General features: G+C 37.7%; 1 protein-coding gene across 1 annotated transcript in view; it reads right to left on the bottom strand.

The window, feature by feature from the left end:
- Positions 1-26,164, bottom strand: part of Dad (Daughters against dpp) — a 122,585-nt gene that overhangs the window by 51,751 nt on the left and 44,670 nt on the right. Inside the window, exon 3 of the mRNA XM_078184705.1 lies at positions 24,019-24,105. Within this exon, the coding sequence (XP_078040831.1) occupies positions 24,019-24,105 (87 nt within the window). The remainder of the gene's footprint in view (positions 1-24,018; positions 24,106-26,164) is intronic.

Below are 26,164 nucleotides of genomic sequence, written 5' to 3'. Positions count from 1 at the left end.
ATGAATCACGGGAACGACGGTAGGCGCCAGAAATGATAGGAGCACGTGACGAGAGCCACGGGGACTAATTGCACAGCCGTTTTAACCCGAGGCCATTTTATCTGGAAATCCAAAATATTTCTTCGGACTTACAGTGTTTCCATTTTATATATAACCTGGAGCATTTTATACATTATAAAATTGAATTTTATGACTTATGTAACAGATCGGTAGCTGGTAGTGTGGGACTCTCCCAAGCAGTTTAGGGTATACCCACTAACGATCCTCCTTGCTCTTAACAATTTTTTAAATATTAGTAAATTTGATAAAGATTATTTTCAAACGTTGCATGATAATTTTTAGAGGCGTCCGAGAGACGCCATTCGACCGCGAAGGGTTAAGTTCCAGTTGTTTCCATGTTTAACGATCTTTTTGTTAAGAATTCTGTTACGATCGGGTTCATGGTGCGTAAGCGGCTATTTTTGAGCTGTAAGAGCTTTTTTGCCAATTTACGTATTTTAACTCTCTTAGTGCCGAAGGGCCGATACATTGGCCCGCGCTGCACTAGCGAAAAGTGCCTTATACCTATACCTTTGTTGTTCATGTAATTTCCAATGAATATAGAAAAATTGGTGTCACTGTTTCATTCTCAACTTCGTACTTAATACACTGCTTTTTGAATTATGTAAATATTGCTTTTGGTTTGGTTTTTGTTAGCCTTTTTCCAAACCCTAGTAATACCGTGTAACCGTGTAAACCTAGTAATTTGCATTTCCAAGGTTAAAGAATTGTTCGTTTCGATGCAATAACGTTTAAAAGTAGTAGCTTCGTTCTGAAAGTAAAAAGTTAGTTTTCGAGAAATCTCCGATTTTCCGATTATTTTTTGGTTTTCCATTTTTGATAACTACCCTCACGGACAAGTTACAGGGTTAAAATTTTGCACAAATGAGTTTTTATTGGTCAGCTATCGAACGGTATATGTATAACTCATTGAAAAACCTCTAAGGGCAGCTTTGACCATCTTAATCGGCTATACCCTTTGTTTAACGCGAGTTTTCAATCTCAACCGTTTAACAGTGATCGAGAGACAGAGATTTTACAAAATGTACAAAGGCTAATTTCAAAACAATAAATGTTATAATAACGACCGAGAACAGTTCATTTCGCAGCAGATAAATTCTGATTGTCCTTCGACAGACCGAACAGCTCTTCCCCTTTAAAGATTTCGATTGGAGTTCGCTGCAATGTCCTTGACCTTCTTGCGAAGATATTGTGTACCGAGAGAGCCGCCGAAACGAAATCGAAACTAAGATCAACGAGGCGATAGCCATCGGAGAATGTTCCGTAAAATCTGTTTGCGGTTCACGATTCATTTATTTCTTATGCATTATTTATTAATTCTCCGTTAATATTTCTCGCTTACATAATCGTCCATTGGTCCATCGCGTTTTAAACGATGTCTTCCGCACTTTTCACTGTTATCTTCCTTCCGATAACACGTAGGTTAAGCAGGAATAATTTAATGATTCTTAGAACGTATGCACGCACACGGTGATTGAATTGAACTACAATAATTTTATGAAGAGTTTAGACGTAAAGATTGTTGCGCAACTGTACAATTTAATTCATGATTCGGATCGTGGCTCGATCGATTGCGACTTCATTTTCGGATCAACTCTTTTGTCTCATTAATAAAAAAATATATTGATGTCATATTTAGTTTTAGTATAATATAAATAGTTTTCTAGCTGGCGAAAAATATGGCGGAGATTACAAGGTTACGTGGAATTTTTTAAATAGAATGCGAATTTTTTAAATAAGGAAACTATCTGTATCACGATGTTACCTTTTTCATACCACAAAATTGCTAGAAGAAAACGTGTAGAAAATGATCGTTCAATGTGTATGTCGCAGATTGTGAATAATACACATTTTTCGTTTTTAATAATGTACATACTGCAAAAAAAATTTTTCTCGACAACTTGAATAAAACACTATAGTTTTCAATTGTAACGCAGCCGTAAATTTAAACGTTGCATTATTTGCTGCAATATAATTTCTAGCTTGCGATCAAATTATCCTGATCGAATTTAATTGACAGTGATAGGGAGATAGCCGAAGGTCTGTCGCATCTTCTTCCTCTGCTATTTTACCAATTCTATAGGTATCTATCATGTCTGGCCATTTTATAATATTGTAATAAAATTGAAAACACGAAAATGTCTGGAACATATTATCCAAGCTGTAGCTCACTCGTTCCAGAATTTGTCAAATGAGCCACTATATCGGTACATTAACCATTGTAAGACTATAAATAATATAGGGTTTTCCAATACGGACGGGTCGATGTTGACAGTCAGTAGCGGCCATGTTCTTTTGAATGCGTCGATTAAATCTGTTGTTTACAATTCAGTCGGTTATGCCAAATCACCATGGCGAGTTACACGATTGAGAAGCACCCCCAAATGATAAAATTTATTATCAAAATGAGGGTTCGTTAGTGAAAACGTTGCGCGCGTTGCCCCCATTTTATGATAGACGGGGTGGCCCTTCAAAGTCGACCCTCCAACGTTTGGTGACCAAATTCGAGACGACGGGTTCGGTAAATGATCAGCCAACATTCGTACGTCAACGGAAAACCAGATCGGCCGAGAACATCGCCGCTGTCCGTGAAAGCGTGCAGGAGAACCCGAGGCAGTCAATTCCTCACCGTGCAGAACAACTTGGTCTTTCGCAGTCTTCAACTTGGCGAATTTTGCGTCTGGACTTGGGCCTACACCTGCACAAGATCCAACTGACCCAGGAGCTCAAAGTGAATGATCACAGACAACGCCGTTTGTTCGCTGATTGGAATTGACCACTAAGATCGTGCGATTTGACCCCTCTAGACTACTTCTTGTGGGGTTTTCTGAACTCGCAGGTCTATACCAGGAAGCCACAATCGACCGACGCTCTCAAAGTCAACATAGCCCAGGCCATCGCTCAAATTCAGCCGGAGTTATGCGGCAAAGTCATTGATAATTGGACCTCTCGGATACGTGCCACCGTGCAAAGCCGCTGGGGACATTTGAACGATGTCATATTCCATGTATAATGGCATATACGGGCCTTTCGAATAAAAAAAGAAATTCATTAATATCTCATACACAGCCCATTTTATTCCATTTTAAAATCGACCCACCCTTACTGGAAAACCCTATACATACTTTATACTTGAAACACGTGTATCCGCTGTTAGTAAAATTGTTTTTAGTTACGATCGTATCAGGTGTCTTGTAAGCAGTAGAAAGAACGAGAAGGTGGAGGAATGGTTGGGCAAGATAGAGAGAAAGAGACAAGAAAGGCAAAGGAGAGAGCTTTATTAGGATTTTAGGGTAAGAAGCGAAAGATAAATCAAAGGCATAGCAGGTGTAATAGAGGGGGATGGGTAGATGGTAGAAACGGTTTTTAGTCAGTAGGTATAGGAGATAAGTGAACGAGAATGTATATGAATGAATGAATGGTTAAAATAGCAATGTAAAGTTAGGTTTTTGTAAACCAGGTCCAATTTCTTGGACTTACCTTCGCCCAAAGGTAACTTACCATCGACTTACCACGGCGACTTACCATCGCCATACTGAATATTTGTCACTGTGTCAATTGAACCCTTTACTACTTTTTGTGTACACTATAGAAATTTCATACATGGGTTAATGGAGCTAACCCTCGGACCGGAACAGTTCGTAACATTCCCCTCGTCCGGGGATCTGCGACCTAGCGCAACGAGAAACCCTTTTGCTAACCCCTCAATTATCTACAGTTCGCTGAAGCATCGTTCATTCAACGATTACATTTTCCTCGCTCGGCCGCGGTGAATGAATCACGCCCCTTATTATCATGGTACCTGACAAAGCAAATTGAACAGAAGCCAGAGGGAAAGGCGGGATGGGGGTGGGACGGAGCGGCACAGAGTTGAAGAGAGCTGAACAGAGTAGAACAGAGTGGAGCAGAGCGGGACGAAGCGGGAAGAGAGTAGAAGAGAGAACGATTCGCAGTGGTCGGAGCGAGAGAGCCGTAAAGGGGTAAGAAAGGGAAAGCATGTAGAAAAAGGGGAATCGGGGTAGTGAACGAGGCAGAGAAAGCAAGAGAAAGAGAGAGGCTGAACCGCGCTCGCTCGTGAAAACGAGGGGAGAGGCGATCGGCCGAGTGACGATTTTTCCAACAGAAGAATGAGGGTTGTCCCGGATTGAGGATCTCGCGCGGAAGAAAAGAGCGGACACGAGCAACCTGTTGCGCTGCAATGTCGGGGATATATCTGTCTCTATTCTGCGGTTTCATGCTGCGCAACACGTTGCAATCCGTTCCCGGGCCAGCGGCCTCTGGATTCTACTTCCGTAGAATTTCTGCGAAATATTATGCCGCTTGCAACTCGCATCAGATATCCCCGTGATTTATCGGCCTGGCGCATATGACACGGCGGGGCGCGAGATTCCCATTGCCTCCGCCGTTATCTTCCTCAAAAATACATGTAATGTCTCCGTAAAATCGTCACAGCGGACCTGCATTTACACGACTCCCATTGTATCAAAGGGCGGCCAGAGACAAGTAAGAAATATCCATCGCCATAACACAAAATGTTGTCGTCAATTTGGGTTATTTCATGTAAAATAACAATTGTTTGGACCACTTGGAACATGCGGGAGCTACATAGACATTTATTTCGTTCCTTAATCATTTTAATGGGTTAAAAATAATGCAGCTACTGTTGCGATGGAATTATTGTTACAACTACTGTTAAATTCTTTAAATGTTTCTACTGTTTTGTATTTGAGCTACTCATTTTTATCATAAATGCATAAAATCTGTTGCATTTAAACAATATATGAAGGAACTCAAACATGTACGATACAATAACAGTAACTTATGCTCATTTCACAGACATGTTGAAGAATTTCTCGGGTAATAAATATCACTTCGAGAAGTGTTTATGTCAAAATTAATATGTGAAATAAAATAATTGCGAAGTCGATAGGCCAATAGTACCATTTTCTTCAGTTACTGCAATTAGGAATTCTTCGATTGCTATAATTTCTTAAAAAGAGGCAGAACATTAATGTTTGTTTCATGCCTGAATATACTTAGATGCTTAAATATTAATAACAAGGGATCAGAATTTTATTCCAACTTTAAAGAACAAGATAACATCTATACTTAATAATTTATTACTACCAATTGTCATCGCGAGAGTCGGACTCGTTAAAGTACGGTAAGGGGGTAATTAACCCTTAATTATTACTTAATTTATTTGAAATTTGAAATTTATTATTTATTAATAATCTTGAAATTTTTTAGCGATTGATTCCGTTGCCGATGAAGCGCGGCCGTTCGTAAAGCCAGCGCAGCGAAGCGGATGGAAATAATTTCTACATATATGTATGCAAGACAGTTCTATTTTTGCCGGATACTCTATCTTCGCTCAAAGGCATCGGGCATATCGAGAAGAATATCGGCCACCAGGCGCCACTCGCAAGAACGTTTCAGTTCATATCCCACGGATCCGGTGAGAAAATAAATGCGGCTATTTTCGTAGACACCGCGTATGTTAGCCGAGATCGCCAAAAGAGACGAGTACAAGCGAGATTCTCAAACGTGATCGGCCTTTTGATCGGCTTTAATCATGATTTTCAAGGTAACGCCGTCACGCTGCTCGGAATCACAAAGAGGGGCACCTCTTTGATCGGTTTTATCTCGATAGGTGTTCTCAACAAAGCTCAGAATTTTCACATCGAACGGAGAAATCGGGGTTAGCATAAAACCGTGGTATTATTAACGCTTTACCGACAAATATTTATATCATTCTAGAGTAATTGAATCTATTAACATTTATATATTTCCATAACGTTAAGCAATATACATTTTATTTCAATTTAATTTGTTGCTAAAGATATCCGATATGTTCAAGTAATTATATAATAATATGGAAGTCTACAGAGATAAGATACGTAGACAATAAATTATTAATTGCTTTGGTAAAAAGCCGATTTTTAGCCTTTTTAATTTATAAAATTAATCAAAATTAATTATTCAATAAATTTAATATATGAATTAAATTCATTTCTAAAAAAAACAGATATCAGTAAAACCGATCGGTCGGTAAAAATGTTAATCTTCTTCACGCTTCTGCCTATTGGCTTTCAACGAATCACTTTCCATCGATATCGCATGTTGGAAACTGTTAGTTTATTTAACGATATATTCGTGATATTGTAACAATAACTATGCACAACCTTTATTTTTGCTCAGGAGATGCTCTTTGCTGTTTTTAGTTGGTAATTCGTAAACAAAGCTGCGGATTGAATTTGTGTTAAACAAATAGTTACTTCAAATTACCTCAGGCCGTTTCCCCCCATTTCCCCTCATTTATCGAATGTAACATAATTCTGGGACACCCTGTATAAAAGTGTATTTAACGTCGAATATCGTCACGAATATTTTGGCACTACGTTTCGGCGCCTAAAAAAAAAACATAAAATCCAAACTGTGATCGCTGCAAGGAAATTTCGACCGAATGTATTTTTTTGTAACATTAAAAAATTAATTTTTCTATCTGTGATGAATTACCTTATTCCAATACGTCGTCTAGTTCGATGAAAACAGTGTACAATGAAATCGCAATGGAAAACAAGACAAAGAATTGTTTTTGCAGAACGTGAAACTTCTTATTTGAAGAAGATATTATTTATCTTCTATAAAGATAAAGAACTTGAAGAAATGAAGAATAGCGAAGAATTGACATGTTTGAAGAAACAATGAAATAAAACAGTGCGCCGTCTGTTTTGAAATATTTTCATTTTTGGCAACTAGAATCTCTGAACGAAAAAATTGAATATATATATATATATATATTTATGTTTATTGATAAAGATTTAATTGTATGAAAAATTATTAAATAATTTTAAAGTTTTAGTATTTAATTAAGAATAAATTTTAATTTAAGAATTAAAAAAGATTAATTTTAATGATATAAAAGTAAAATTAATATTTTACCTTTTGTATCAGGGTTAATTTAAATATAAATAAAGGTATTATTTATCTCGAAAATAAAAGAGCTAATTTTATATAATTTTTTAAGTATTTTTTTTTTCTTAGAGGCTATTAGCGACCTTCTATTTAAATAGACCCTATATTTTGTTTATTAAGCCTGTATCTCTCAGAAATTTTAATAGGTCCTTGATTTTGTTGCTGTCTATGTTATCCTTGAGCAGTGGTTTTAGTTTGTGTTTGGTGCGCATATAGTTGTATTTTCGGCAATTAAATTAAAGAAAAAATAAATTTTCGGCAAACAATTAAAGATCGCAAAAATCGCAGTTTTGCCACGATTTTTAACACTTTCGACCAACAAGTGTAAAAAATGTTCAGTTTTTCAAATCTTTTAACGTTTATAATTCGACTTTGCGTTAACTTGTTAGCTGTGTACGAGTATACACGTCACAAGGAAATAGCAATTTTATATCTTATAAAGAAAAATATTTCTCCTACGATATAGGTTATAATGCTTATGAAACATATTTATAAATTTCGCACTGTTTAGAGTAATTCTAGAAAAATTGTCGACAAAACTATACTTATTGTGATCGATAAAATCCGTAACAAAATTTATCTTCAAAATAAATTGACGCAGCTAAGTGGTTAACTGATTTGTGTGACAGTGTAAATCCTTGCATAATACAACTAAATCACTGAATCACTGACCTTTGGTCAACCAATTATGGTTATTTTGTCACGTTCACACGTGACAATAGAAACTCTCGCAAGGTGGAATAATGAAATTTCTTTGAAAACAAGAGAACCCGGCGTCCCACGCCTACGAATTCGCAGAAATCTCCGATTACCCGGATAAAAAGCAGACAATCTCCGGGACCCGGTCTGAGCCGGGGTCTCTCGTCGAGCTACTACAGCTTCCGTGAAACCGAAGAATGCTTTCCGTGTGCCGAGAGAGAGACCGCCGAGGCGAAATTTCCCATCGCATCGGTCGAGCTTCGAGCGCCGAGAGAGCCGGACCCCGTTCGAGATCGCAATTTTCCCATCGCGAGCCGGGTAATCTCTTCGAGCGTTTCTTTCACGGTGACGACAACGTCCGTGAGTGAGCCCATGAATCGGCCCTTTCTCGCTCAGAGCCGTCCCAAGCGATTCCCGAAGGATTCCCCCGGAGTAGCCGGAGACGGCTACATTTCGATCGATCAAGTCGCTGCGTCCAACAGCGTTCGAAAACAGTGATTTAAACGCGAAAAACTCATGCGTTTTATCATCTCGCATCCGTCGATATTAGATGTCATTAAAAAGATTGTTTGAATATTTTGATGATACGATAAATTCTTAACACTGTAACATTTATCACAAATATATTCCTGTCGTTTATATTCATTAAACAATTGTATCTTCGCTTGACATAAAATATACTGCAACAATAAACTAACAATATACTGCCATTTTGCTAGAACCCCTCGATTCTAATCTTCAGAAACTAACTGTTAACCCTTTATATTCGACTCTATTTCAATTCCAAAATACATTTGTTTCAATCTACTTTTTATTGGTTTATTTTATATGGTTATTGGGCGATTTCTATTTCTTGGCAACTTCTCAAACAGAAACTTTTGACGATAGTGTCGAAATTCTTTTAAAAAAACAGTATAGCAATTTTTAGCGTCAGCTCAGAGTCGACGATCGAGTGCAAAGGATTAATATTCGGACGGGTCTTAAAACGAAACAACTTTTCTTAAATTCCAAATAATAACATTCTAAATAAAAAGATCGCACAATGTAAAAATATATTTCAATTTATGCAAATGCAATTCATTAAATATCTCGAAACAAGAAATACATGACTTGAACCACTTTCGTAATAATTATGGGCTAAATATGTGAAATTCTATAGAATGTCGATTATCATCCGAAGAATGCTGTAAAATTACCCGCTTCGAATTTTGTCCAACTAGATTGATGATTTGTAACTCGGTGGCGCGCGGGTTGAGAGCACGCGTGTGTGCGCGACAGAGGCCTAGCACCAAAATAAATCAATAAAATAGCGAGCCGAGTCGAGTCGGTCGCGTATACATATACATACATACATAGGTATACGTCATGTACACACAATACACATGCATATCCATGCACGTGCACGTACAATGCGCGTTATAAATACACTCAATCCCTAAAAATGTTAATAATAGTATCATCTTAACTGTTAAAATTAAACAACTACACAGGTTGTTAAAATTAAATAACTATATAGATTTATTTAGCTTTGACAACTTGAAACTAAATGATTAGTACAAACGATTGGTAAATGATTAGCTTACGCTTTCGCCATCGCGTTTCAGCCAATAAATACAATGTGAAGATTTCTGCGTGTGCTTTCATCAATTTCGTTTGAAACTGAAATAATTGCATTTTTCAATATTTGTGAAATTAATTTATCTCGCGGTTTCTATGGTGAAATTCAGATTAGGTGAACCGGGTAGGCTAACCTAAAAGTGGAACATTTTCTCCGCCGAACTGTTGCAGAGTTAATATACAGTACAAGGTATCAACAACGGTAAAATACAAAAGCTGCTCAAATTTGTCAAAAAATCAAATTATAAAATAAATAAAGTATCGTACTTTATTTCGTTGCTAATAACCATGGAGTTGATGCAACGTAATACCAATCTCGTATAAAAGAAAGCTGCGAAATGCATTTTCGTTAAGGAAAAAAAGTAATATTATAATAGAAAGTAGTATAAAATATTGGAAGTAATATAATTTTGGTACACTCTGTATTATAGGATAAAGATTGTTTTCTTATCACCTTTAGAATCAAGTATGATACTAATTTCTATATTAATTAATTCTGAAATGTAATTGTTTTGCAAACTTTCCTGTGTTACAATATTTATTATGATAATGTGTTTAGGAATACGAAGAATTATATATACATCGATGAAAGTTGATAACATTTAATATTTCATATTCATATTTTAATACATATAAAACAATAAATTATAAATTATTCCCTGTATAATCTCGAAGACGAAACGCTAACTATAGTCCACGATATTCCAGATTTTCGCGTCCATTATAATGACAGACTGTCTTATACTATTCATACAACTGGCATCGTTAATCAACTTAACAAATCTCGCGGTTTCATTGCCCCTTTTTGCAAGTACTTTAGAAATCGTGATCACTTTTCTAATTCATTTATATCGCTCAGGATTCTATAACCCGTCCAACAAACAATAAATAAATAAATAAATAATTAAATATTTCTCGTAAAGGAATATTTTAGTGCATGATAGACACATTTTTTTCATACTTTATATTATTTGTTCTGGTCCTTAATTACATCTTCGTGTTGTTTTAAATTGCTTAAAAGAATGGAAATTTACATAAAGATCCGTAATTTACAATTTATAACAGTTCAAATTTAAAACGCCAGTTCTTGATCAAGGATCAAAATAAAAAATTGTAACAGCTTTCGTGTGCTCTGTATTCTACGTTGTATGTTTTATGTTAAATATCGAATGCTAGTATAGTGATATAGTGGAGACAGATACATATAGCGCGGATATACGGGCCGAGACGGATTGTGAGAAGAACGAACAGTGACGAGAGGAGCTGAGCAAGACAGCGGCGCGAGAGGGTCGAGCATAGATAGGGGAGAGAGGCAAGAGACGAGGAGACGAGTCGAGTCGAGACGAGACGAGACGGGACGAGTCGAGACGGGACGAGTCGAGACGAGACGAGACGAGACGAGACGAGACACGACGCGACGCGACGCGACGCAACGCGACGCGACAAGATGAAACGAGACGAAGAACGTAGGAGCGAGCGAGCGAGAGAGCGCGTTAGCCGGCGAGCGAGCGAGGTCGAGACACGCGGCAGCTGTCTGGCGCCAGGGTCCCCCTGTTCCCTCAAACAGTCGCGCCGAATGCCACCCACCTTAGCCGACCTATTGTGCCATTCTGAAACCTGCATCCCGGGAGCCGGCTGGCTTTCGCTCTCTTTCCTGCCCGCGCCGACCTGTTCGTCCTGATCCAGGACGCCGGTGATCCTCTTCTCCTTCTTTTTCCTCTCCTCCTTCGTCTTACTCCACTTTTTCTCCTTCGTTTATGACAGAGATTTGACGTCATTATTTATTATTAAAGCTCTTTGTTTTGCATCGCGCTGTATGCTGGTCTCTGCGTCGCCTATTAAAACCCGTTCCCCCATCTTTCTCTAGATCGCCGTGAAATCGACGGACGATTTTTTTATTCGAGACTCTCGGAGTCCGTGGCAAGCGTGTTGCTGGTTTTCTCGGGAGAAACGGATTTTCGGGGCGGTTCGTATAGGCGCGCACGGTCAAACCTCTTCGGTATGTTAGTCATGCGGTCTTTTGTTTATGGAATGCTGTTTGAAAGACTGCCAAAGGCCTGAACGAATACCTTGGGAGATAGGGATCGCAGCTCGCTGCACGGTGTATCGATTCGTCAAGATCGAAAACTCTTTTTTTCTTACGCAACGTCGTGTAATCTGCGAGTCGGACAGAGGAAATGGGAAACGCTTTTTGATATTGTCTAGTAGGCTGGATGGCACCGGTTCTGACCAGTGCACCGTGTTCGATCATCTGTATTATTACTTGTATTTTCTTTGAGGTTGGCTATGGTTAAGCCATTCTACGACAAAAGGTTCTTCCTGTAAAGTTTGGTAATACGATATTTTAGTAAGCAGGAGTATTTATTCACATAGGGCAACATTATATATATTATATATATTAATATACATTATATCTAATTAGTATTGTTTTATTATATTATATTATATAATTAGTAAAGTATTGTTTAAATATATATAAAATTTTTAAGTACGGAACATGTAGAATATATTCATATTTACAATATGTAGAAAAACATAGGTAAAAGAAACCTATTTAAATTATCGTTATATGGCATTAAAGTGAAGAAAGACTTGTACATTACTTGTACCGTGAAAAGCAAAACTAAAGATATTAAATAATCTATTAACACTTTAAGAATATTCCCGTTGATATTCTTATAAAAGCTTAAAATGTGGCCATAACCTGTACATTTACTCTACTGGTGGTTCCGTGCGATTCTGGATCGATATACACCTTTGACGTAATTTTTCCGATTTTATTGCATTAATTTCATGATTTACGTTTTACTATTTCAAAGAAAAATTGTAACGGATGTCGTTACGGATAATTGCAAATTGGTTTTGTTGCTGGATAATTACCGTTGGTAATATACGAAATATTAGAATGCAAAATAGTTTAGTTTAGAAAAGAAGCACAGTTGCAGACAAGATATTAATCTCTTTCACTATGATTTCTTTCGCAACCGTGTCGATTAGCACTTCTTCTTCCTTAAGCGATTTCTCTAATGGAGTGAAACAATTTTTATTCCTCGTATGTCTCCGACTACTTTCGTTTCCACATTTTGATAATAGGAAAATCACATTTTGTTTCAATTTAGAAGAAACAAATATACATGTAGGGATGTACCGCGCGCGCGTGTGCGAACGTTCTAGAAGGTCGTGTTTCGTTTACGCGCTCCTCTGCGGCAACGGACGAAATCGAACTCAGTGTAAAGCGAGCGACATAGCGAAACAGACGGCGAGAACTGCGAGCGTTAATCAGCGTATTTTGTTTTGTAGCATTGTGTGTGCGAGTGTAGCGAGAAAGGGAGAACTATTTTCTAATAAGCGAACGTTATAGCCTGTATTCTATCTGCGCCTAACAACCGATAGGTTACATTCAATATATTCCCACATAGAATTCGTATTTAAAAAGGTGAACTATGCATCTGTAGATTTCGAAACGAAACAAACCAACTAAATAAGTAACAGTTATACGATATGAGTAGAACTGAATTTTACGACCGCTACCGTGTGCACGTTACGTTTTATTCTACTGCAAATTGTAGGCTCTGTTGACTCTGTGTACCCCATGGGTACACGAACGGTTGTATTGTAACTTGTTAACAGGCATCTGCTAATTCGACTTACAAATTGCACGCGGTAGTATTAACGGCAGCACAAGAAATATAAAATCGTGTTAATATCTTTTAACCAGTTAGCTGTTGCAGCCTCTTTAAAAAGTGTCCAAGTTGCTGTAATTCTATGCTTCGTATGTATGTTTGGTTTTCTTCGTACAATACTTTCGTGAATATATATAATTTAAAGAAAATGAAAGTATATATTTTTCTAGCCGGTTAGTTCTAACTTGTTAAAGAATAATAATTATTACGTAATTAAACTTCTTATTACTTAATTATGACATAAATATTACACATTTTATGTCAGCTGATGTACAGTTACCCGCTAAAATATTCGAACGCCTCTCGAAGCGGAATAACTTTTTAAAAATCCGAACAAATATTTTGGATTTTTTAAGACGTTACAGGGATTGTGCATAACTAGAGGTTAGGGTAAGGGAGACAGGTTATATTCTTGGTTGACTAATCGTTGTGCCTCCGGTTTGTTTTCAGGCATAATTAACTTTATATTTTCAAGTATGCATATTAAATTATTTTTATATGCATATTAAATTTTTTCATTCAAGAATACACAAACACAAAGAACAACAAAATGTAATATATCGTATTGGATGGATATAAAATTAATTATGTTCGAAAACATTCTACTTTTATAAACATTTTAATTGGATGAAATGTCAAAAAAGAAATAAAACAACAGTCTTTAACTTTTCGATTTCAGCCTAGAACGAAAATTTAAACAATGCATTTTGCAGATCTCGGTAACTCGTGCTTTGCATATTGAAAATTGTTTATCGAGACGGATTTACGTAGTTATGAATTGTTATGTATACAAACAATTGAAATATTTAAAAATCACAGTCTTTGAACAATTATTGTAAGAAATTTGGCGATTTTTACATCTTTCGATGCTTTTAATATACAGTGGCGGACAAAAATTTAAAACGAGACAGAAAAAAGAAAGGAATTATTAATATTTTATAAATAACATAAGTTATCATGTTCTATCTTTAATTATAATTGTCTACTCATTTATTTACACAGTTACAAAAACATTTATGTTCGGTTTTGAACTTATTAGTTAGAATATATAACAAAAAAGTAAATCTATGTTATATTTCCATTGACAAAAGTTTAAGACTACAAAATAATAGGAGAAAATAAACAGAAAAAGATGGTTTTTAATAAAAATATTTAGTATTTCGTCCAAAATCCATTATTTTTTATAACCTCAGCACATCTTTTTGGCATTGAATCTATTAATTTTTCACATTTCTCTACTGTAATATTACTCCACACCGTTTCTATTGTAGAGTACAAATCATTCAAATTTGTTGGTTTATAATCACGTACAGTTTTCTTCACTATGCTCCACAAGTTCTTAATAGGATTTAGGTCAGGCGACTGCGATGGCCATGATAGTAAGGTAATATTCTCCTCTTGAAGAAACTTTTTCACAACACGGGCCGTATGTTTCGGATGATTATCTTGTTGGAAAATAAAACTGTATCTCATATTATTGCGTGCATATGGTAACATCGTATGCTGTAATATGTCTATGTACTGAAAACGATCCATAATTTCATTAATGCGACGTATTGGTCCAGGACCACAGCGTGAAAAACACGCTCACACCATTACACTTCCACTTCCATGTTTAATAGTTGGTAAAATGCAACGTGGTTTTAAATCTTCACCAATTCCAAGCCTAACATATTGTATTCCGTCGGAAGAGATACGACTGAATTGTGATTCATCCGAAAATAATACCTTTTGCCAGTCTTCACTCGTCCAATGCTTATGAGTTTTAGCGAACGCGAGTCTCATTTTTCGATTTTTTTGACTCAACATTGGTTTCTTACGGGGTCTTCGTCCCCTTAATTGGAAATCTTGCAATCGCCTTCTAACTGTTCTAGCACTAATTTCCATAGCATTATTAGAATTTATTTCAGCTGCTGTGTCAACTGCAAAACGAAAACAATCTTTCTCGCATAAGCGATGAATTCGACGATCCCTTTTTTGCTGTCGTTTTTCGAGGTCTACCACTCCTTGGTCGATCAGAAAAGTCGCGGAACTTTAAAAATTTATACCATGCTTGCTTACAAGCAGTTTCGGATCTATCTAATAGGGTTGCTATTTCCAAAAATGTTTTTTTTTGCTTTCGTAACGTTACAATTTGTTCTCTTTCGTTTGTACTTAAATTGCGAGATTTACCCATGCTTTTGTCCTACACAGATAAACTTAAAGCGACGAGATACACAGTATTCACCGGAATCGGTAAAACCGTGGAATGAAACTGATTGTAAATATCTCGTAAGCGATTCGTCTTAAATTAATGTCCGCTACTTATAGACACTCAAAACAAAGTCAATATTGTTGACTCAATAATGTTTACATTTAACACACGAGCCTTCGAGAATTAGAAGGTCAAGCATTTGTCTTCATTATCCCAAAATAAGAAACTGATTGGAAAGATAGTACTTACATTACACGTGTATAATTGAAATTAAATTCGTCGTCTTAAATTTTTGACCGCTACTGTACCTCTGTGTACGAATCCAAAAGAGGAGTAGATTACTACAATAGGGTTACCGTGCGAATCATCTAAAAAAATCTTATCAAATTAAAGTACACATACACGGATGACGTTTTAATCAAAGGTTTGAAATATTTCCAATTTTTATTACATTTCTAAAAAGTTGCACATTTAAGTTTCTATGTACCCTTGGCCGGAAAATATAAACGAGCTATGGTCATTACGTTTTCTCCTTTCACCGTGCTCCACACGCCATAGAGTCTGCGGTCTCGGGCAAGAAATGCATTGTCAATGGTAAAAACAATGGAAAAAAAGAGACAGGTTAAAAATCAGAATTTTAATCTCGTTTTCTCGCCGTTTCACGCCAATGGCTCCTTAGAGAGCGCACTGGTCGGGGATTCGCAACTGGCTCGGAGACGTCTGACGTCGCCCAGAGCAGTGGCCTTTGCATTGGCAAAGGCAGATAGCAGCAAAAGTAAAGGTCTTCCACGAACGAGAAAAACTCGAGTCTCCGAGAGATTCCGATTGTTGAGTCTTCGCCAGATTCGGATTGTCAAATTTTCGATCTCGATTCATTCCTAATGCGGCGTATTTTATGCGATCTTTGCGCGTTCTGTATTTTTCTATATTTTTCTATATTTTATCGTTTCGCGTGTGGTACCAGAAGAGGAGATAACGTGTCGCATGACTCGTGAAAAAATTCATGCGCGTCCGGTGACGATAAACGCATATAATATAATGTATGCGACATCGTCGGGATAAGAGCAATCGCAGGAGGCGTTCAAAATTATCTCACCGAGCGTCTCGAGTATTGAGCAATTTGCAATCGCATCGCGCGTTGTTGGTATTACACGTTCTTCTTTTTTTGCCCTCAGCATTCCCGAACACGCCATTGTTTTGCGATGCACATGTGTGCATGCGCCTCTGTTTGACGTAGCAATTAATTTACGACTTCGCCTCCGCCACGAAATCTTCGCGAGTCCACTCGCCAATTTGTCGTGTCTGACTCGAAGATTACCGCCGAACGATCTTCTGTTTAGGGTGAAACTTTCGTCGTACAAACGTGCGGAAAGTTGTACGAACAGATGTTTCTGCAGATTCGTGTTTCGCAAAAAAAAAATGACTGGAATACCATGGGGAGAAGAAATAGTTCGTTGTTCCGACGATTAAAGCGTTTAACCCCTTGCGCTATTACAACGAGTCAGACTCGTGATGCAGTTTCCATGCAAGATCTGATAAGTATTAATAAAAAGCTTAGAAAGAAAAGCACACAAAGACAATAACAGGAAGAAAAATTGTCTGGTCCTTTTCTTAAAAATATTGAAGATAAATAAGTGCTGATCAACGCAGTGTGAAAAGAATCGTAGCGCAAGGAGTTGAAACAGCATCGTCTACGAGATAAGTAGGTTTTTAATGAAACTTAACACGTTCGTCGCCGCGTCACCCATATCTGGGCGACATTAATTTCTGACCAATTTTGAACATTTAATTTTATTGCAATATATTCGAGCAAAATGAATTCGACTATGATTTTTCGAATGCGAAAGAGTTCTAATGTCATCCACTATGATAAATGTGAACTTTTTAGTTTTATTTTAATTAATTAAATTGCTTTAATTATGTGGGCATTTTAGTGTCTAATTGTTTAGTGTCTAAATTGTAGTGAACGTGTTAATTATGTAGGCTATTAGTCAGCTGCTTCATTTTCAGTTGGCGATTGCCAACGACTATAAAAACGAGCCATGAAGTTTGAAAAATCGTATCCATTTTTATTTTCAGTAAAGTGAAAAAACTGGACAAGTGGATACCGCATAAATTGACTGATGCACAGAAGGAACGAAGACTCGGCGCATGTCTTTCTCTTCTTTCTCGCAACAAAGCCGAACCATTTTTCCATCAAATCGTTACGTGCGATGAAAAATGGATCATGTACGATAATCGTAAGCGTTCATCGCAATGGTTGGACAAAGATGAGCCACCAAAACACTGTCCGAAACTGTCTACTGTTATCAACTAGATGAAATAATGAGAACTCTTGCGATTAAACAGCCAAAATTAGTTAATCGGATGACTCGAATCCTCCTGTGCGACAACGCTCGACCACATGCCGCACGAACGACCGTGTCAAAGCTACAGGAGTTGAAGTTGGAAACTCTCCGTCACCCACCGTACTCGCCAGACCTTGCCCTCACTGACTATCATTTCTTTCAAAATTTAAACAACTTTTTATCTGAAAGAAAATTCAATTCCTCACAGGCTGTCAAAATGGCGTTTCAAGAGTTCATCGACTCCCGTGATCCAGGCTTCTACAGCAAAGGAATAAATGAGTTACCTCTAAAATGCCAAAAGTGTATCGATAATATGAGTGCATACTCTGATTAAAAATAAAAACTTTTTATCGGAAAAAAATCGAATTCAATTACGTGTATTTTTTGCTCCATTTCATATTTGACAACCTAATAGAATAGAACGGTTCATATATAACATAATAAATCCACCTTAAACAACAAATATCGTGTACTCATTTCGCATCAAAAAAAGGGAAGAAACTTATAGGACACCCTAATATTATCATGCTATCGAGTCGTCTCATGACGAGTATTCGATGAATGCTTAAAGTCTTGGACCACTTTTTTTTAACACCTTATACGTGTGTGCCCGACTGTATACGTATACGCCTCGACTGATCTCGAGGGCGGTTTCAACGCGTGGAAGCGGAATGGAGCTGTCGCGGTGGCGAGTGCACCGCTTTCCTCGTTCTAGTCGCGGCCAAAAGCGTTTCTGGCATTCCACGAACCCACAAGCAAGAAGAAAGGAAGATAGAGAGGCGGAGAGTGGTGCTCGGCGCGAGAGTATGACAGAGAAAGATGAAGAGAGAGAGAGAGAGAGAGAGAGAGGGAGAGAGAGGGGGAGAGAGAGAGAGAGAAAGTGACGAAAAACGAAGAATTCGCGAATTGCGCGCTGCATCATGCGTGAAAACCTGCGTGCGCGTCAGCCCGCTGGAACGCGCGTGACCGAGGAAATTTCTTCGTGTTCGAAGGAACACACTTTCGTCCGTATTCGTGTCCCGTATTTAACGCCGCGCGCATCCACCTTGCCCGGAGAGCCTTTCTTCGCGAGAGATAGACCGTATTTTTAGAACGGTGATATTGCTCGGAATTATGCAGCCGCCGCGGGCATTAATTCTTCACCAAGAATGTCGATCTTTGACCTTGCTCTCCTTCGTTCGGCGTAATCAAGATTTTGCATCGCGGACGCAAGATCCGCGACGCGACGCGACGCGACGCCGATGTCGGGACGAGCAGAGAAATTGGAAGATGACGCTCGTTTACAATCGTCGCCGCTGCTAAGTTATACGTTTTGCCGCGTACAACTCGCATCCTCTTTCAAGCAATAGCGAGAGCTCCGTGTCCCGAAACACTTCTAGAACCTGCTAAGAGACTCGTAGAAATTCACTTTCTTTACACCGATTCATCGTAATTCGGAGAACATTGCAGTTTCTGTTCGACATCGAAGCTACATTTTTTTTACAGTAAACTCATTTCTCGGAGTTGTCCAAGCATCCATTGTTATCGATAACAAATATTAAAATCTGCGATATAGTGTGCGAATAACTCTTCAAAATTGCACTTGAATTTTTTATGACGTTAGAGGGACTAGTCGGACAATTACTAAAATGCTATTCGTTTTTAACTTTGTTATAACTTATAATGACAAAAAAAAATAAAAATAAAAGCTGTCTCTTGCGAATGCTGAAAATTTCATTGAAATCCGTTGCCCTTAACGCGAGCTGTAAACGATTACGATCAGGAAAATCGAAGTTCTGACACGATCTTTGACACTTCCCACCAATAATTATTACAACTTTGCAGTTCTTTGAACTACTCAATACTTCTATAGCTTGATTTTGCGTTCTTTTTTTTTGTTACAAGTAATGGAAAAATGAAAAAAGAAGTATTTCGGTCATTGTCCGGCAGACCAGTAACTTGTTCGTCCGAAGGAAAGTTCAAGTCGTTAGGTTCAGTTTAAAAATGGTTATCGCGTTCGAATATTAACGGGAGTCGCTGTGGATAGCCTTCAGCGGACGATCGGTGCTATCTATGGAACCATTCTACGATCCATTGAACGCGACCGCGCGAGAACGAGAGCGCAAATCCAAATCTTGCCGATTCACCAACGGAATTGGAAACACCGTGGGACCGTCTTTCGAAATGGTGAACAGGTCTGGGTCGAACTCCGGGCCCGGGGACTGTCCCCGGCGATAAATTTCTACGGTGTCCCGGTCAGCAATTCTTTAAAGATCTCACGGAAAGTCCTGGCGGACCTGCAAACCAGTTCAGCCGGGAATCTTTCCGATGGTCTCTCTGTTCTCTTGGACACGGAAGTGAAAAACGCAGCGAAAGACGAAGAGAAGAAATCGCTCGTAGCATCGTTCAAGGTTAACCACGTGGATATAGGCGTAGCCACCGACCAATGGCGTAGCCGGAGGATCGATCTACTCGAGGAACAACCGTTAAGTCTAATGAACGGCATTTACACGATACACAGACATTTTTTTATCCTGTTTTCGTCTTTACTTTTTTCCTCTTTCTTTTTCTTTAGCGTGTGCTTTTTTTTTCTTTCGTCGATCAACTATTAGCGGGTTCGTCTACTCTCTGTTCAAATGTTCGAATCGCTCGCGATCGCATTAACTGGCTGTTTGCATATTCGAAACGGTAAAACGTGCTGGGAGACACGAACCATAAAATCACTGCGAGTGATTGACACTAATCGTGATGGATTGTAATCATTAACAGTACCGACCAACAGGCCCCTTCTTATCGACGATCAATAACGACGCGCGAATACACGGGCACCATTTTTTTTTCTCGGACGATGCGTTTAATGGCATCAGAGTTTTTGTCTCGACCATTTTTCTTCTATCTCGATTGGAAGACATCTGGGTCGAGGGTTGAGAATTTCAATGAGCGAATTTTCGAATCTCTTTATAGCAATCTTCTATTAAAAGATTCCACCGATCCGACCAAACTTCTTTCGGAAAAGATCGAGATAATGTATATTTTTGGTAGTCGCTGTTTGATACGCCGTTCAAAATATACTTCCTACGATTATGCTAATCAATCTGGTCTTACGTTTATAAAATGTATTGTTTTATTTCAAATAACTGTCTAATAGGCTATCTAAACTACCGACTTATCCTACGTGGTCAGGTTGCACGAACGAAAACCTTAAGTAAAATTGTGCCCATAATTATGAAAGTGGTCTAAGTCAAAATTTTAAAAAAATCAGTTTATCAGTTATTTTACACCACAATATTTTACATTAAATTTATTCAATGTAATTTTTACGATATCGTCGAAAATGAACCATTAGATGTTGGTTGTAACTTCATCATTATATGGAATTTATTTAGTGTTAATTATGAAAGGCTAAGTCAAAAATTTAAAGAAATTATATAAACATAACTTGAAAACGTCGCGTGGCCCTCTTTGACGCGTTTCTGAACTACATAATAACTACTCGAAAACACGTAATAGCTTACAGTGATGCTTTGTTCAGGCCAAAATCGTAACATTAAAGTAGCATTGACGTGGATGAAAATTGCTCAGTCATCAACTAATAATATTGAAACAATAGACCACATATTTTTGGTATCGGATCATTCCATTCTACCGAATGACCGTGATTTTCGGTAGATAGAAATGAAAATAAAAAAAAGCAAATTACTTATGCAACCCCGAGCACTATTATGAACTGATAGAAAAGTTTAGAAGAAGAAATAAATTTTCGATAAAACGAATGTCGCAGCCGGATTTTATTTCAACGAAATCACTGGAAGAGTCAACAACGAGGAGAGGAAAAACTACTGCGGGCGAATCTGTCTCTTGGCTGCAAATACAATGGACGAGATTCGTGAAAAATGAACCATAGAAAATGTTCTATAAAACTTCTTTAGATGCTCCTGAAATCTACGTTTTGGATCTTTCACACTGTGGAAATCGAAATACAGAGCAGCGAAGGCAAATGATGTTACAAACAGTGTTATCTGATTGTCAATTTGTTACATCGATTAAAAGAAAAAATACATTGCTATCTGTTTTCTGTTTCTCGCGATCGTTGCAAAAAAGTAGTACTCTGGATGAAGATTTGTAATCTAATTATAACGAAAACCGGACTTGAGCTCGTTCTCTGCTACCGTAACAAAAACAAGCCTAACAAAACCTCGACGCCCCAAAATATCAACTCCCTCATCGTAATCTATAAATGTTCCCCGCGTGAAACGTCCTAGGTCCGTTGGTCCTTTGAAAGCGGCTCGTCTTATCAACCTATTTCTCTGTGGCCAATCCCTATCTATCGATTAATACTATCCCGTATCGACCATCGATTGATTTTATTGTCGACGCAATTCCAGTATTACGAGCCTGACACGACAACAATGGGAACACCGAACCACGATTTTAAAAGGAAATTTCTAATTTCTCGCGACAAGGTCCGACTTTTTTAGAGGATTATTATATAATTATTTTAATAATGTTTAATAATGCTTAATAAATCTGCTATTACTATTTGTGTCAAAATGTGCAAACTGAAATTAATTTTATGCGCGAACGTTGGTAGAACTGATTCCGAGAGTGATGAATAAAATAAACACAGGTATTCAAATGGATGTAATAATTTAACACTTTCAATGCAAGTATTTTCTGTTAAAGTTATAGACATTATGAAGACAGCTTTGCGTTTACATTCCCTCTCTTAACCCTTTGCGCTCGAGTGGTGCCTCTGAAACGCCAATGAAAATTCTTATATAATTAACAAAATAATGTCGACATTGTTAAATACCCTTCTGTTAACAGCATAACAGTTTTACGAGTCACAAGACTCAATCTCATATAGAAAATTATACTAAATACTATACTACAGCTGGTCAAAATAGTAATTTTGGATCTGAGCTTAAAATTGCTTCGAGTGCAAAGAGTTAATAGCTGCTCCACTGTGACGAAGATCGCCGTTGGCCAGTACTGATATTTGCGGCAGTGGGACAGCTAGTAAAAGAAGGATGTAAATACAAAGGTATCATCTTATCGCGTGAGGACTGTACTTCGACGATCAATGACATGAATGAAAATATAATAATTCTTTACACAAAAATCTGAAACCTATTTACATAAAACGATCACACTGCTCTACAATGAAAACTTATCGTGCGAATATTATCATCTACGAGGCACGTGTTGACTTTCCGTCAATCAGAAAAAACTATTTAGACACGTGCGTCCTGTTAGGGTCGAAAGGGTTAAACGAGAGAGAGAGAGAGAGAGAGAGAGAGACGATAGTTTAAGCAGATCTACAATATCTCAGAGTAACCTGAGTTCCGTTTTGAAAATTGTTGGAGTGCTCAGCGAAATGCACGGAACATGTGGGGGAAGAAAAGTATTCCTTTACCTACTGTTTATTGCACCTCATCGCCATTGACACTTACTATAAAGGGCCTACGAGTGAACGAGTCAGTCAATCCAGGCCAGCCTACCGAGCTAGTAACAGCTCCTACAGATTAACAATTTTCTAGCCTTCATTGTTTCAATATAGTCGTAAAGTATACGGATGTGTAAATAGTAACAAGTTACATCTGATAGACGTGTATTTCATTGTGTTGGTGTCCGAATAAACACGTAATATATAAAGTATTATTTAATCAGCCCAACTTCGTAATCCCAACAAAAATGCAACCGCGTTCCTTTTTACTGAATGTTTCTTTTTTAACCTATAGCTCTACAATATAGTGTGTCGGATTGGTCTGACAAATATGTATGTTATTTACTTCGCTTAAACCGTAATGATACTTTATTCTGTTGCAACGACGGATACGGACATTATCAAGACTGTGCTCACTGAAAATCCGCGATATAGCGTGCGTGGGATAGCGGATGCCACTAATATTCCTAAGAAAACTGTACATAAGCATTTAATCAAGCGGGATAAGATAAGCGAAATAAAAACGCACCTAGATGAATATTTTGCAAATAAGCTTCAAGAATTTTGGAAAGAGGAGAGAGATGGATGAACGTTATAGAACAGAACGGTTCATATATAACATAATAAATCCACGTTAAACAACAAATATCGTGTATTCATTTCGCATCAAAAAAAGGAAAGAAACTTGTGGGACACCCTAATATCAAAATCTCATGGAGTTGTCCCGTGTTTAGCCTATCGTAAAAGCATAAAGATCCGCAGGCTGGTTATCGATGACCAGCTCGGAAAATCGTGAAGGGCAAACGGAAAATTCGTCAAGTAGAACACGGTCTGGACAAGGGGACTCCGAGTGGACCGCGATCAACGAGCTGGAAACGAAGTGCGACCGTTCGTCGACTTCCTTTTCTATGCAGCCCGCGTTTTCGTTCGCGCGTCGTATACGTCGGACCACGTCGTCCAGACGACGGTGATAGAAGCGAGAAAGGGTATGTATAACCTTGAAGACATAGTTACCTTCTCCGTTGGTGGTAAGGGAGCCGGGAAGTGGCAGGGGTGTGCTGTTTTTGCACCGACGTTGATCCCCTTCGCTGGGTGCGCGATCTGAAAATAAACGGCAACCCCTTTAGAATCTTCCCTCGTGAGACGCCGCTCCTCTTCTTCTTTGCTTAGTGTTTCGCTTTCGTTTTCGTTTCTTTCGCCGCAGTACACCCGGGTAACCCTTCCCGCGGTCGCTTCAGGAGAAAATCTACGCCACAATTTTGCTCAATGAATTCAGGGTACAGCGGGCTATTTGCCCGATTTCGTCGGCCAAAATTATTTTGTTTCGCTTAAAAAAAGTTACTAACTTATTTATGGTATTTTAACTTGAAATAAATAATTATAAGCAAATAAAAATGATTGAGAAAATATCCGAAATCTTTTTATTACTTAATGAATTCAAAGCGTGCCTATTTATTTATATATTTACGATATTTTTATATAGCTGGAATCGTTTTAAAAATGACTAATACTCTTTTACAAAATCTTGTAAAAGAAACTGAAAGATAACAAAATTAATAAAATTGTAAAGGAATTAAAAAATATTTGAAAACTATGCAAAACAATGTTATTCTTTAAGCCTTATTGCGTTTCAGTACACAAAATTATGTAAAAATCGTGTTCGTACATTTTGTCAAGAGAAACATCGGGACTCGCATGGAAGCCCAAAATGCTCTTTCATGAATATTAAATAAATAAAACAGATAATACTAGCACATTATTGTCCATATGTTTTAGTAGTTACCAAAATTTGTCATCTTAGACAACGTTTGAAAATTCGTATTTTGGTCAGCTTTTGGATCGAATATTTCATTGGCGTTGGTTCGGTTTCGTTAAGCAAATGTGTCCTATCGTGAAGTTTGCGAGTGAAACTGTTTGCGATTTTTCACAATTTTTTAAATTATTACTAGCAACAAATCCAACAAGTCTATCTGTAAGGTTGGCAATATAGCTCAGGCTGTGTGGTTAATTGTTATAGCCACAGTGGTTAGAGCACACGCTGCAGCAATTCTGCTTTATACTGAAATTTCATAGATTATATATTTGTATAAGTTAACAAATACATTTTCAAATAAACTGTTTGGATTCTACTATTTTAACAGCTTTAATAATTTGTTCTTCTGTATCACAGGGTAATCTGTGGAAACTTTTATTCTTGTCTTTCCTTTAGTATATTATTTCTTAAGGGTTGTTCATTCTGGTTTTTCATTGTTGAGTCTTCACATTAAATATATCCCCGCAACAATATGAATAATAAAATATAGGATGTTTCAGTTAAATGCGGCTCACTACAGTACTGTGAATAATTATAAACACAAAGTAACTTTTACATTCTTAATGATATTTAAACAAAAACCAACAAAAAAAAGGCTATATTCGAATATTTATATTCTTTTATTTATTACAATATAGAAATATAACAACGTGCTGTTTTGGTTTAAATATTACAAAAAAATTCGAATGTTGTTTCGAGTCTGTAATTATTCGCACCGCTGTAAGAGAGTCGGCTGGGTCAAGTGATCCTACATGGATGGGCCACGACTCACAAGTTTCGCGTGTCCGATGTAACGTTTCACAATATCGCGTGTCTTTTCCTCATTTTTGTCAGATACGACGAAAGTAAGGGCGAGGATTCGAACGAAAAATCGCTCGCGGGTCGGACAACAGGAAAAGCGGTGCACGAAGTCGTTGCTTGCGACGCGGTAATATTATCGACGCTGTCATTAGGGAGCGCAAAACATGGTCATTGATTGCGAAAAACGATTTCACGATTAACCGTGATGCGATATGCATCGCCAGGCACTACCAGGTACTCGACGTGATTAATAGCGCGAGCAATTTACAAGAAATCGACGATCGAGACTGCGACACACCGGAACAATTAATGATTTCCAATAGACGGAAACGGTAAAGGAGCATTTAACCCTTTATGGGCCCGTGTAACTTTCAGGTCACATTTTAATTTATCGACATTTTACAAAATAATTATAGCTTTTTTCATGAGACGGCGCATAAATCTTAACTCCATGACGTTGCCAATACAACCAATACTAGTATTCATGACCATTGCTAGGCTCATCAACCTGAAATAACAAAATATATGCTGTGCAAACTGTCGGCA

Source organism: Augochlora pura, chromosome 7 (genome assembly GCF_028453695.1).
Source record: "Augochlora pura isolate Apur16 chromosome 7, APUR_v2.2.1, whole genome shotgun sequence".
In the NCBI taxonomy this organism is placed as follows: Eukaryota; Metazoa; Arthropoda; class Insecta; order Hymenoptera; family Halictidae; genus Augochlora; species Augochlora pura.
Note: the sequence above shows the minus strand (reverse complement) of the source record. Positions and strands in the feature narration are given on the sequence as shown.